At 37.8% G+C, this 14662-nt stretch overlaps 1 protein-coding gene across 1 annotated transcript in view; it reads right to left on the bottom strand.

Annotated features, from left to right (window-relative positions):
* Positions 1-14392, bottom strand: part of col11a1b (collagen, type XI, alpha 1b) — an 83042-nt gene extending 68650 nt beyond the window's left edge. The window contains exons 1-4 of the mRNA XM_004555290.4: positions 13978-14392; positions 7695-7859; positions 4167-4380; positions 2347-2509 (exon numbers count right to left, since the gene is read on the bottom strand). Of these exons, the coding sequence (XP_004555347.1) occupies positions 2347-2509; positions 4167-4380; positions 7695-7859; positions 13978-14092 (657 nt within the window). The 5' untranslated portion in view covers positions 14093-14392. The remainder of the gene's footprint in view (positions 1-2346; positions 2510-4166; positions 4381-7694; positions 7860-13977) is intronic.
* Positions 14393-14662: the final 270 nt, after the last annotated feature.

Genomic DNA, 14662 nt, shown 5'->3' on the forward strand with positions numbered 1-14662 from the left:
TTGCTGCAGGTAAACTAAGTAAACTAAGTCTATGGTGTCCACTTTTTGTGAGTGTGAGACCAAAACGTGGACACCATAGCTTAATAGAACTTTAAATAAATGGAAACAAATTACATTCTGTTTCTTTATGAACAAATGATCTATTTAAAACACGTGGAGCAACTTCGAGAAAGTTAATTAATGAATTTATCTATATCTGAAGCTTTAGAGGATTTGGTAGGCATCCTTTAAAACTTCAAAGCAAGTCAGGCGTAACTCTTACTCCCAGCCGTCACGCTACACTAAGGTGAATGACTCATAGCTCTGTATTCAGTATACAGGCATGAATGTTATCAGGCACCTCTTAGACTGAAAGCATTTTTTAAAAAACACAATGTCTTCTCCACCAGCTATGTAATCAAGTCAGATAGAAATCCAACTGAAATGAATTCAACATTTTAGAGTGAAAACATCATTTTTGGTGTACCTCCACAAATTTTTAACATGAGTACATTTTATATATAAAAGACTATGAAAGAACTGGTCTGCTGATTGCAAAGCTGTTTCAAATTTTCACAATACATTTATCGAGATAGTCCGGAAAGTTTCCGCAGCCTTCTGCGGTACCTTCTGTGATATGCCTATAACAGCTGTAAATTTACAAAGAATCCCAATGCATAACTTAATGAGCAAACTCTAAACATAGCACATGGCTTTCATATACTTTCAAACACGCTTTTATCTATAAGAATATGCTAACAAACAACTTTGTGGCCAGTAAGAATTTTTTCCAAAAACAGTGCAGCTTGCCCACAAGTAGCAATTTTAAAATCAACACGTCTTGTGTTATTACACTTGAAGTGGAAATAATTACAGCTTAAGATACAATTCTAGCTGGAGCTTACTGTGTGATGCACTGATCAAAAACACCTTGCAAATCATAAAAAACGTCTTGGAACACAAGGAATCATTTTCTTCTTTCTAGGTTTTACAAAGAGCGCATCCTACATTGCTCTGTAATTTAATATCATTTAGCTTATTGTATTTTGAAACAAAGAACACTCACGCAAGCCAAATGAGAACTATTAAATCAGACTTAAAAACAGAAAAGAATGACTGTGGTAAGTTTTCACTTTATCCCCTTTAATCTTATTCACCTTAATTATATTAACCAGAAATCACTTTGGAATTCATTCATTCATTATGACCTAAAACTAATTTATTTCATTATAGTTAATGACATATGCATAAAAATAAAGCTGTAAATCGACATGGGGAAAAAACATATAAGTGAAGAGAAGCAACATCACAATTTCAAGTGGTTTCACTGTGGAAAGGCATCTCTGACCTAGAAGCAAACTTTTTGCTGACTGCCGAACTTAGCAAGCATTCTACATTCAGCTAGCCTCCAAGCAAGCCTAATGCGTTTCATGCCATCATTTATTTCACATCTGCTGCTGAGCACAAAGTTACCAGTTCCCAGAACCATTTTATCACTGTCCTCTTAATTTTGATTCTGCTTCTCACAGTTACTGATCAATTGTGACACAATTAATTCATAAAAAAACATAATATAGTTTAGGCAGTCGACATCGAACAGACCCCTTTATTTCCTTTGTAGTTAAATATCCAAATTAGTGCTGAGAGAAAAAAAAACACATTGAGTAGCACACTGTGCAAGTAGCCTTCATAATAACATTGCCTATGGCTCTTGCCAAGTATACAAAGCCAATATTGTTGTTCTGGCCAATAAAATTCCCTATTATATATATGCACACAGAATGAAAGGCAAATAAAATGTCTGGCCTTAAAGCTTTTGGACTCTAAGTATTACAAACTACAATTGTCACAGTGTTAAATGGAAATCATTGAGAATAATACTCACAATGTGCGTGCAATTAAGCTTAAACAGAAAAGAGAAATTGTTGGCATCTAGGTCAGTTTTCTGTAATAGTTTCAAGGCTTAATGAATGCAATCTATTGGTGAATGTCTGCATTACACATATGTAAGACATTCCTGTTGCAATTATGTGTAAGCAGGTTTTTACCTGTATAGCACTGAATCTTTGCAAACTTTGTACACCCATAACTCCATAAAAATGATCATACTCTAAAAAAAACTGTATTCAAGTCTTCTGCCCAGATGCAGCCTAGGAAAGCAATAAAGCAACAATATGACTGCAACAGGCTTGCAGCTATTCACACACCACATGGTATAAGTTTCTCTTGTCTTATCACCTAGCTTGCTGTAAAACAAATTAGTCCCAAATTTGACAACGGTCTTTAAAATAATTTCACAACATAAACACCACCAACCACACAGAGAAAATACTTCAGGTGAGAAGATATTCAATATGGCCGTCATACCTCAAAGACCTCTTCATCTAGGATTCGGGTGCCAAAGACTGTGATGCCCTCTGTGCTGATAATGGCATGGTCACTTCTGGCGAGTGGTCTTGTCACCTTTTTCTTACAGTCCACAATGATGGTAACGCTCTTCTTCTCCACACTGATAGCTACACGATGCCATCTGTTTAACAAAGAAGGACATCAGAAATACAACAATGACCCTCTGAGTTTTGGGAAAACTGCTTCAGTCCACGGCTAAGGGAATAGTTAACATTTAGTTTAGGAAGTGGAAACGCTTACCAGTATTTGCTATCACATCTGGAGTTGGATATGAAGCTCTATATGATTATACTGGTAAATACAGTCACAGGACTTATTAGCTAGATCAAGCTAGTACTGGTTTAGACCTCCGTTTGCCTTCAAAACTGCCTTAATTCTTTTGAGGCACAAATTTGACAAGGTACTGAAAACAGAGATTTTGGTCCATATTGCTAGGACAGCATCCATCATATGTATCTCACATTTCACTACATCCCAAACATGCTCTATCGGACTAAGATCTTTAGGTCAGTACAGTGAACTTATTCACTTGTTCAAGAAATCATTTGAGATTATTTGAACTTTGTGATGTGACACACTATCCTGCTAGAAGCAGCCATCGGAAGATGCATACACATTGATCATAAAGGGATACTCATGGTCAGCAACAACACTTGTAAATGATGCTGCTGCTTCCAATCAGATCAAAGGCCATTCTCTGTAAACCCTATAGATTATTGTATATAGGGAAATACCACTAGATCAACAGTTGCTAAAATATTCAAACCAGCCCACCTGGTACCTACAACCACACTCAAAGTCACTTAAATTGCCTTTTTTCTCCATTCTTATGCTTATTTTAAACTTCAACAGCTTATCAGGATTAGCTGAAGTTCAAAAGCAGTTGAGCTGGTCCACTGAACAAAGTGGCCAATGAGCGTATGTAGCTTAGCTTAACTTAGTCTAATGTGTAGAAGGATAAAACAGCTAGCCTGGCATCAATGTACCAGCTTGCACTGGCACAGTGCTATTTGCCCTGTGGCATCTGGAGAGCTATGCATAAATTTCCAAGAAGTACATGCAAAAGTTGTTTTTTTGTTAACTATGAAAGTATTCTTCAGTTTTTGCCAGAAGAGCATGTGAGTATTTTCAAACTAGTTGGACTAGTCCTATGAATGGATCCACATTGATTGAGCTGTATATTTTCACTATTTATCACCAACAAAGAACAACTCATGAAATCGCTGCAAGGCATTTCTGTTGGCATTTATATGAAAGATTGCTGGCAACTTTTAACAATGATTTGTTTCAGCTTCATTGGACAGCTATGAGAATCCTGTCCTTTACTGCATATCAGTGTATAGCAGTGTAGCTGTAAATAATTTAGAAAGGCTGTCATTAAATTGTTGCCAGCAATTTATTTGCCATTACTGTCTGAGTTGTTCCATATGGTGTTAATGACTGAACAACATATGATGATAATAAATGTGCAGAGCTGCGTGTCAGTTTACCAGGCTGGAAGAGTTAAGTATGCACTGAGTGCCTGAGAAAATACTAACAGAGCGGTTCTGCTTAGCACAAAATATAACCTGAATCTTTTAAAATAGAAAAAAATTACCCTAAATGTACTGCTTGTGAGCTAACCTCACAATTTCCATAACAAACAAACTCCAGATTTTGAGATATTGCTGAGATAATGGGATAACTGCACGTGGCATAGAAAATGTACTATTTAGGGGACACAAAAGTCTTTCATCTACATTTTCTCTTCTAGTGTGTTAAAGCGCTCCGTCACTTACTTGCCATCAGAAAGTTTGACGGAACGGAACAAAGGGTACTCGTCTGGGACAGGCTTGCCATGCTGGTCCTCATATTGGAAGATAGGGGAACGGCCCACCTCTACTCCAAGCTGCTGCACGCCTTGCTGGTTGTACACAGAAAGCAGGAAGGACTGGAGACCAGCCTTGGGCTTGATGGTAAACACTATAGAGAAATCCTCTGGGAATACCCCCCCTAAAGGTGGAACACGTAAGAGAAATATTGGGCTGTCACATTAGTAAAGATGAATATAGAGTTTATATAGTCCTAAAATTGCTGAAATGAACATGTTTTACACCAATATTCTGATTAAGAGCAATGTAATGATAAAACAGCAGACATGAAAGCTACATAGCAGAACCAAGATAGATTTAATAGTTTAATAAAAAATATCTCTTATGGGAACTTTATTATTTCATTTGTTTGGTGTTTATCAACACTTCTTTTTGCCATCTCACTGTGTACAATGATATAATGAACATAAACAGAAGGACATGATAAATTAACAAACATGTCAGCGTTTTTACTTGCTCACGGGCACAGAGTGTGTATTTTGCTTGTAATAATTAAAAACTTTCAAACTGTCCTCCCTTAAGAAGCATTTGTGCTATTGGAGACTTCCTTTTACCTTGTGCCCTGTCTTACAAACCTTCTTCTGATGTTATAACTAGGGCAATTGTATTGTAATTAGTAGAGAGAACTGCTTTTGCTCCAACTTTCTCTCCTCAGATTAACCCACAAAGTCTAGACTACTGGACGCGAGTCCGTTTTACTGGGGAAGTTAAACGAAACCTTGGCATGTCCTGAAAGGCCTTGGTAGTGGTGATGCAGCCGTATTAACTTTATAAGGGCTATAAATACAGCAACTCAAACAAATGTCATATTTTTGTGAACATAATAGTTTGGTTCAATGAAAAAATAACTAATACTAGCCAAATAAAAGTCCAATTATTCTGACTGAGGACATTTTGACACTTTACTTCATGACACCTCCAACACCTCACCTCTCAGGCTCACTTATATTACTCAAGTTTCCATTAGTGAACATGAGCATGCTGTCCAGTTAAGCCAAAAATTACACAGGCTTATTTTCTAATTCCTTCAATTACTGCATTTTAGTCTTTCTTTTTGCTCTTTGAAATGTAGCCAGATTCAAAAAGAGTAACACACACTGCACTGACTGGGACATTTCATTTCACAGCAATGAATCCTTAATAAATTTCTCTCACTTTGCTGGAAGTCCATTTTGAGTAAGTAAGCAACTGGGGACCATTTCTAAACTTTGCCCTAGTAGTAAATGAATAACAGGCCGCAAAGGGAGGCATGATTTGTTTGAGCAGCCATGCAAGCAGCAGTGGTATATTATAATTTGGGGGACTAGAAAGAGATCTCATATTTTTTTTCCAGATTAGCTTCTCCTCACTGCCTCCCTGTTAAAACCAGAGGTCTCAGTGTGCAGCTCTACTTGTGGTTCCTCAAGCTTGCAAAAGGTAGATTGGGAGGCAGATGCTTCAACATATGGTTCTCCTGCACCAAGCTTCCAGTTTGGGTTTGAAAAACAGACTTCCTTTCTACTTCTGAAAGTCAGTTTAAATTTTGCTTTTTGATAAAGGATATAGTTAGGTCTAAATCAGGTGAACGATCCCTTCATTGAAGATACTCTATTGTGGAAACAGACACTGTGGCCCTAGCCCAGATTCATTCCTATCTGACTCCTTTCACTTCCCTGTGACAGGGTGTAGGTTGGTGCATTGTAAAGTCTCTTTGAACAAGTCCACATGGTTACAAAAAGTGGCAGGCACATGGATGTCTGCTTAGAGCTTCCTGTTCACCAACTGATGACAACATTTATGACACTCAGACCCAAGAGAGGCCTAGCAAACCTGCAGATGGGGAAACTAGAACACACATATTAGTTTTGCTGCTATAAGCTCAGGCTGCTGGGGAACTTCCTATGATACACTGAGCATTTCCGCTTCCCCTTATCACTCTCCATACTTTTAAAGGTCACTCCTGCATGTGAATACATTTTGTCTTCTCTCTCCCATAGGTTGCCCTATGTTTTACAGGAACACCATGATTTTCTAATATTTCAGACTTAAAAAATCAACTAAAAATTTGACATTTGGCAAATTTGCTTCTGTTAGTAGATAATAGGTTTTGTTCTCTGCAATTGATTACTGAAATTGGGATTTGCCGAGTTTTGTTTAAAATCTACTTCCTAATAAAATAAATATGGATTAAGTTCTCAAAAACAGCCTAATAAAATAAATGTGGCCTCTCAAAAACAGAAGGGCAACACACTCCAAATGCACATACAGTACAATATGAAAAACCCTTCTAAATTTCACTACCTTAACCACAGACTGAGCATCCACATCTGCCAGCAATTAAACTTGAGGAAAGACACTTTGTTGGACAAGATCAGTGTACAAAACAATAGACATGCTTTTGTTGTTTTTTTTGTAACAGATTTGTCAGTTTTACCAAAATATCAAATAACAAAAATCTGGTGCTGCTCCGCTTACTTTAGCCATGTGTTTACACGCACCATTGTAGATTACCATCCCCTATGGGTTCTTGGAGCAAACTGAAATTCATTGGCATCCTCTAGAAAATGATTCTGGAAAGTCTGCACTGGATTTTAAATGACAGACTTTAACACTAAAGGATTTTATGAGTCATTTATCAAATCATTCTTTGTTATTTTTTGTGAAATACAATCATCTTTAACTCTTTTTTAAAACTTTATTATTCAGTGGTTCAAGAAAATAAAACTTAATCATCATACTTTAATCCAAACAACAATTGGCTTGAGCAGCCATGCAAGCACCATAGCTTCACCGATATCTGCCACCCTAACACTTTTTTCTCAGCTAAAATCTCTATGCCAGCATTGGATGAAGTTCCATAATACATTCATTTATTTTCCACGTTGGATGAATTCTAAAAACTGCTAATTTGGCAACGTTTCACCCCCAAATTGAGTCAGAATTACAATGTCTTTGACCTAAAAGCACCAAAACTTTTTAAATCAACCTTACTTACTCAACCTTACTTAACATTAACATTACACTTTACATCACCTGATGCCTTCAATTGCAATAATTTTACAATGGATATATTAGCAGTTGTCTAGAAAGCCTCACAAAGTTTCTAGTATTGTTGTACAATGTTAGTTGTAGCTTATCTTACAGGAAGGCTATTTTAAGTGCTTAAGTTTTTATGCAACATGATGGCAATTTCCATTACTAATATCTGAAATGAACTGGTCAAATTATGTAAAAACAGTCAAATTAAAGTGCATATTCCACACTACCACAAACATATGTGATCAATAAATAAAGTTCTCAACAACTTGTGTAATCCTCAAGACTCATTTTATAATCATTCTATGGTCTCTAGCATTTAAAATTGGGAGTGTTTGTTTGTTTATCTGCTTTATGGAAGACCTACTATTGTACTACTGTTTCAGTTCCAGTGTAAATACTGAGAAGTGAGGAGTTTACCTGGGAAAAGCTGCTTAGTCGGAGCACTGAGCTGAGTCCTTTTTCCCACTCGATAAGCTACGTCGGGTTTGGATCCTCTCCGCACTGTGCAGAAGCCTGCTGTTTTCCTTATTCCTTCAGGAGAGCTCTGAAAGTCCAGCACCTTCAGTACATCCACGGGTTCAGCTGTAGAGAGAGAGAACAATGAATTGATAAAAATCATCAACAATTTTTCTTATACAACAATTAGTAATGCACTAAAACACAATTTTTGCCACCACAAAAAATAAAATCATTACTTTATTAAGACTCAAAATTTATGTCAGATTTTCATGTACAGTTGTAAATTTTAGTAGTTGTAAATAAAACTACTTCCATGATGAGAAGCCCTGTAAATGAGATACTGTTACAAAGTTGCAACTCTTAAAAGTTGAGTGAATAAGTGAGTCCTCAGTCTGAATGACCATATCGCCAATTGCTAAACCTATACTAAGTGCTGCTGCTATGTAAATATAAGTAGTTAAATAAAATACCAGTTGAACAAAATGAAAGCTGAGCTGATTTATTGATTAATTTAATTTTTATTTTATTATGTTTTTAGTGTCTATGTTGCATGTAACTTTACAGTACACTATAAGCATAGTTAACAGAAAGTCTAATCCAACTTGGCATTTTGATGATAAATCAGCATTTACACTCATTACACCCCTTGCTTTTTCAAGCTTTTTCTTGGCCAAACCTGTCAGTTCAACCAGTTGTTGCTTTATGAGCTGCCTTGGCAGAGGAGCAATAAAAATGTTAGGAACCAGCAGACATAATTGCCCCCCTCCTTACCTCCCCGGTTACCCCCACAGCTAAAAGCCACAGCATCTATGGGATGATAAAAATCATTGCTGCTGATCACAGGGTCTTTGGAATAAGGAGAACACAGCAAGGGGTAGCTTTACAAGCTTCTTAACACTACTAAGCTCTTTTCTATCAATGGATCTGAAAGTCAGAGGTGAAACTGCACAGAACAGCTATAAAAACTATTTCCCATTTGCTCTCTCTCCTCCAATTATCAAACGCTTACTCCAACCTAGTCTTTTTTTTGCATGTCTCCTTCTCAAACAGTTTTTCTTCTTAAAACCCTATCTTGAGGCACATCATTAGTTACACTGTAATTACAGGGGATTTAGGTAGCCTAATAGTCTATCTTTAAGGTTTGTGTATATACGGAAGGGTTGACGTCCAGAAGAACGTAATTTGTTGATTAATGCATATCTGCCCGAGGCTGCATTTGCTTAAAAATATACAGTAAGAATAAGTCAGCATTCAAAGATAATTATGAGTGCTGTCTTGCATGGGAAAGTAAATGGAAGAAATGTGTAGGCCTATCAGCAATCACCAATGCAGTCTATTCATTTTACAGACATTCAATACTGCAACATTACTTTCTGACCGTATTAAAACAACGATATGTGTTTTTAAGGCTGGCTTACATAGTGTATTTTAGACTGACACACAAAACTTAAGTCGTATCTACAAAAAGCTAATATTACCCTTACCATCACACCCTGACTTCATCAATCTTGTGCTAGTAATGGACAGCTCAAATTTCAAATGCAGGTGCAAACCAGTTACACAGAAGCTATTTGAAGGTAATATTAGCTAACATAAATATGAGCTACCACAAGCTACTGGTAATACCATAACAGCAACAACAAAACCCCCGAAAGTAGTGGAACAGCTTTAATGTTTCAGTCCTAAATATGTCGTTTTCTTTCAAAAGTTACATAGCCTGGCTTTATATAAGAAGTCAATAATAAAGCTATGATTGATTTTTGTTTGTTAGCGCTACGTTTGAAATTTTAGTTGCTAATAATATACAAGCATTTCACAAAAATTTAAATATCAAACACTTCCCATAATTTAGCTTTTTTAATGACGCACACCAAATGTTATATAATCTCTGCATAGTAAATGTTAGTTTACTGAGACAAATTAAAACTTGAGCGCTACAAATGTTCTGCAGTATTGGCGAGAAACATGTTTTTAACCAAATCTTAATGAAACATTAAAAGTGGATATTTAATTTTCAATGGGGACTATCGTGCTTTTGCTTATTTTCGGTCTTGTGTGTATTGTTATAGTGGGTGTTACAATGAGGTATTTGCAAGTAATCCCTATGAGCCAAAAGCACAACCTTCCAGGAGCTCCATTTCATACGGGTTTCTTTCTACTCTGGGCAGATTTGCCTAATATGGTCATTTCAGGTGCACAGTTTTTTGCTGTTAGCACAGATGCCCCAAACTTCTGCTGAACACACCTTGGAAGGGCCAACCAATCAGACGAAGAAGAGCTGGTCTAAGGAAGTATAAGGGAGCTCAAACAGATTGTTTCAGATACTGAATAAATTAAGCAAATTGTGAATCATGCAATGATAGTTGGTAGACTCTATGAATAAAAGCGCATAGGTTGAAATAAGCAAAATAGGTCTCCTTTAAACTTGGGTTCAGCGCAGTTCAACCGCCATTACAAACCAAGTATTTATTTTCCTTTAACAGCTACAGAAACCACAGAAATAAAAACCAGGACAACTGTGTCCAGATATCACACAACACATTTGTCTTTTGAATGAGTCAAGGATGAGTGAGTGAATGAGTCTTCAAAGGCCCAGTAATGATAAACAATGTCTGAATGGTCAGCTTAAAATCTCACAGGGACCAGAAGGACTTTAAAGAAAGGGAGATAATAGGCTTAAAGGGAACTCTCCCTTGCCAGGAAAAAAGCCTAGATTAATGTGTTTGATACTGGCAAGAAAACTTTGTGGGAAAATTATTAAAGGGGATCAGACAAAAGCCTTTCATGAAGTTTACAGTGCCGAAAGTCTCCTCATTGAACTTACACTACTCAGCTAAACTCTATGACATGGGAGGGAAATTTGGTTAAAACATATGAAGTAAAGATCAAAATTGCACATACATCATATTTCAATAACTTTAATGTAAAGTTTCATAAAAACAACCATTTGGGGTTTTTTTTGGGGTTTTTTTTAGGCAAACCACAGCCTAATTTGAATTGGCCTTTCACCATACCTTTAGATTGTGTCTTTTCTCAAAACATAAAAACATAATGCTGAAGGAATTAATATATAAATATTCAGCTGTACATTTTCCATTTTTTTAGTCATGTGGCACAAAAAGACAGGAAGTGCTGATGTAGCAGCTCCTGTTCACTTTTAGGAACCAAGAAAAGGTCTAATGGGTGGTGCTATAAGTTGACATGCTGAAACCATTATGGCTTTTTATACTGGCACCACTCCCTGTAGCCCCCCCCCTAACTAAAACATACACGAGACTAAAGTGAGAAGGCCCCATCCCTGTAGCTACTTCTCCCGTGACCAGAAAAATAACAACTTGAGTGGAGAATCAACCCGCTCATGCTCAGGGGTCGGGTCTGAAATTTTAGATCACGCGAAGCTTTCCAGATCTGCTCCTCGAGGCATTTATGCTGATATTGCTCCAGATAATCTGGTGCCACAGTGCACAATTCTTGAATTTCATTTGTTGAGCATGTGTTAGGCAAGCTGCTCTACTAAGAATCTATTTTTTAAGGCTTTTTTTTTTTTTGCTGACACTGCACAAAAAGCTGTTTAACAGACGGAGCGACTTCTGACTCAAACACAGACAGACTTAAAAAAAAAAGAGAGGAACTGACTGCCAGGTTTTAAACCTCACAAAAAATGCCTCATAAAAAGCAATACAGTCTGTGGCTCTTCTGAGTATTGTCCCAAGTACAGAGCTACTGGTTCTTGAAAAAAGTCAAGCTTGGACTAAAGGTCTCTTTGTGAGTTTCAGAATGCCTTTCTGCATTACTGCATACCTCAAGGCCTCATATATTCCAGATGTGCTGAATTGGCCAGGAACCCCCCACAGACCCACCCACCAGCATCCCATCACCCCCCTGTCCTCCCCCAAACTTTTCAGCTCCTTTCCTTCCACAACCATTCTTTCACAGAAGCCCTGAAAAACAGGCAATATCCCAAAACCATTAAAGATCCCAAATGAGTGGGCACAGCTTCATCCTGCCAAGGAGGTCGAGCCAACATAGCGTATACTGAAAAAAGATTCCCATCTTTCCACCCTAAAAAGAAATAAACCATATTCTAATGATAAGGATGTAAAACCACAAGAGAGAGAAGACAGTTCTCTCGTGCTAAAGGTACCAACGCAGTTTCAGACTCTCCACAGTCTAGTCTGAGGGGTAATTTGTCGGTCTCTATGATTTTTAATGACAGATCTTCTTATTTGCTGTCTGGGACCTGTGATATACTATCTGCCATGTTAACGATCTACTAACATGACAAACTTTGGTGATTCTTCCTCAGGCAATAAAGCGTGCAGTAACATGAAAAACCTCTGTTACATTCATTAAAGCATTTTAACCAGCAGACTCTAACACTATGAAATACATTTTTTTTGGCAAAATGTCCAACTCTCCTCATCCCAACACTTCTCAGAGCAATACATTTTGATGTTTAAGTTTAGACTTGTGATTAACTTAATCTGTGACATTCTGACTTAATGTCTTTTGTGGCTCTGTGGTCATGCAGCGGCATCTTGGGATGACTTGTCGGTCTTTTTCGTGTCACTGCCATCTACTGAGAGTTGGCAGCATAGGCAGCAATTAGTGTACACTGGAAACCCTGTAAATGTTTGCTAGCACATCATGCAATTATGGTAAGTTTAAATATCTGTCAGAATGAAGGAAGATGGGCAGTGCGAAAGCTGTGCCACTTAGATATTTGCTTTCATAATCTTTTCATTTTGCTTCTCTGCAATTTTCCCTCTGCTGAATCACTTTGTTGTGTATCACAGTACACAAAAAACAATGATGAATGATGATGGATTTAGACAGTGGTGGGCTTGTCCAGTTAGCATAAATTAGCCAAAATTACGTGTTACAATATATCATCTTCTGATTAGCATAGCCACTTAAGACACATTTTTATTTTCTGTCGCCATCTGAAAGGATCAATAATCACATATCTGGTATCAAAATAATACAAGTGTTTAAATAAGTCTACCCAAACAGATGCATAGTTCTGAAACACACACAAATTTATCTTGGCAAAAGCCACAGTTCACTATGAATACCTATGTGATTTCATTTGATCTTCAATTTCATCGTTTTTATGACCCACATATGTATTTTCAAAACAAAGAAAAATACTCCTTTCTTTTTTCCACCTCCCTCCCCTCCCTCTTCTTTTCCCCCCTCCTTGGACTAGGAGCCCAGATAATGTGGAAAGATGGTGATCCTTCAGGCCAGAATATGAGTCTCCCTCCCAGATTTCCACAGTCTCGTGCCCAGTTATTATATAAACTTACAAAACCCATCACAAAACCTATATGTTTAAAATTATACTGTGCTACTGTAAACTCCGTTGACAGCTGTCAGACTGTGAAATAAACATGGTAGGCTACAACTTTTCAATCAAAAAAACCAAAGTTTTCCACCACATTTAAACCATTTTGTGGATTTGATTAAAGCATTGGACTCTTGCTACATATTTATGCTGTAAAAACTTAAAGCATTATCCGTGGGCTCCTGGTCATTACTACCTAAAGTCGAGCGTAAAATTTCTGCGTAAAACCTGCAGTTTATTTTGTCTGAAGAAGGATTTAAGAGCCCTCTCTGACCACACCTGGATGGCATCCATCACTCACTCACATACTCAGAGGAAAGGGACATCTTCGCCTATGTGTGCCAAGAATCAACTCTATAGCACTTGCGCTCTTGAATGATATATAGCTTTAGATGACTTTAAAGTCGTTTCAAAACTATATAACTCTCTATATGTAGCTTTAGATAATTATACAAAGTTCAGACACATGTGACCGGGAAGACCACCTTAAAGATTCTGAAATCTTGAATATGTTGGAAAGTCACATGATACAGCTTCATTTTGGTGTCAGCATTTATGAAAAGAAGAATCTTTGGAATTCTTATGATACTTCTGATAAATGTATTTACGTTTTTTAAATAATATCGTTGACAAAAACAAACAAATAACAAAACAGGCAACGAGATGGAAAATGTTTACTTGGCAACTAAAAATGTATATAAACTGAGTTAAGGTGAGTTTAAGTGATGGCGCCCGGGACACCGGGCATTAATTGAAATGAAAGCTGAGACCGTTTATAGCTACCGACTAAGCCTACTGGCATCTGGGCTGCCTGCCAGCATGAGGCGCTTTCAAACTGTCAGGGATGCCCTAGACCCGGCACAGTGACTGAGGTGTATAGGAACAGCATCTTACCTGCTCTAACATTGGCAGCCTGGAGAATTAAAATAACTGTGACCGTAACGATTAGCGTTGAATCCCATAGCCACCTTTTCGTTTTCCACCTGGTGGTCCATCTTTGCATCTCCATGGTGAGCGCCCCCAGCTATACGGAAAACGGGCGACTTTCTTTACAATTTGATCCCGTCGACAGTCCACAAAAATGTGCTTATACTACAGCGCCATGTGGGAAAGTACAAGGATGCTTCTTACAGCCAGACTGGGCCCTTCAGATCCGATTCCCCTTTAGCCCAGCTCTCGCACTGGTGGCAAAGGGCTTTCATGAAAAAAGCGCAAGCCACTCCGTTCCCTGAGAGTTGTGCACCGTGAGGAGGCTGGACTAACGCCGCAACACTGAACCTGAACCGGCTCTGAGATACTGACACTGGAAAATCCTTCCTTCATCAAATCACCAGTTGGGAAAGTTGTCTCTGGGCCCGCCCCTTGTGCTTTGGATGAGGTCTAAACAGCAGCACGTAGAGCATCACTACATCCCAGTGCAAACTAATTATAGAAGACAGTACATGCCCTAGAGATACTACAGCCCGACAGTCTCAGTAGCATCTATCCTTAAAGACTGTACTTTATGGAGTTATGGAAAAAAAGAAGAAAAAAAGCGGCAAATAAGGAGAATTCCCTCATTTCCTAAATTTTAACCTGA

The sequence above is a fragment of the Maylandia zebra genome, linkage group LG18 (assembly GCF_041146795.1).
Source record: "Maylandia zebra isolate NMK-2024a linkage group LG18, Mzebra_GT3a, whole genome shotgun sequence".
Lineage (NCBI taxonomy): Eukaryota > Metazoa > Chordata > Actinopteri > Cichliformes > Cichlidae > Maylandia > Maylandia zebra.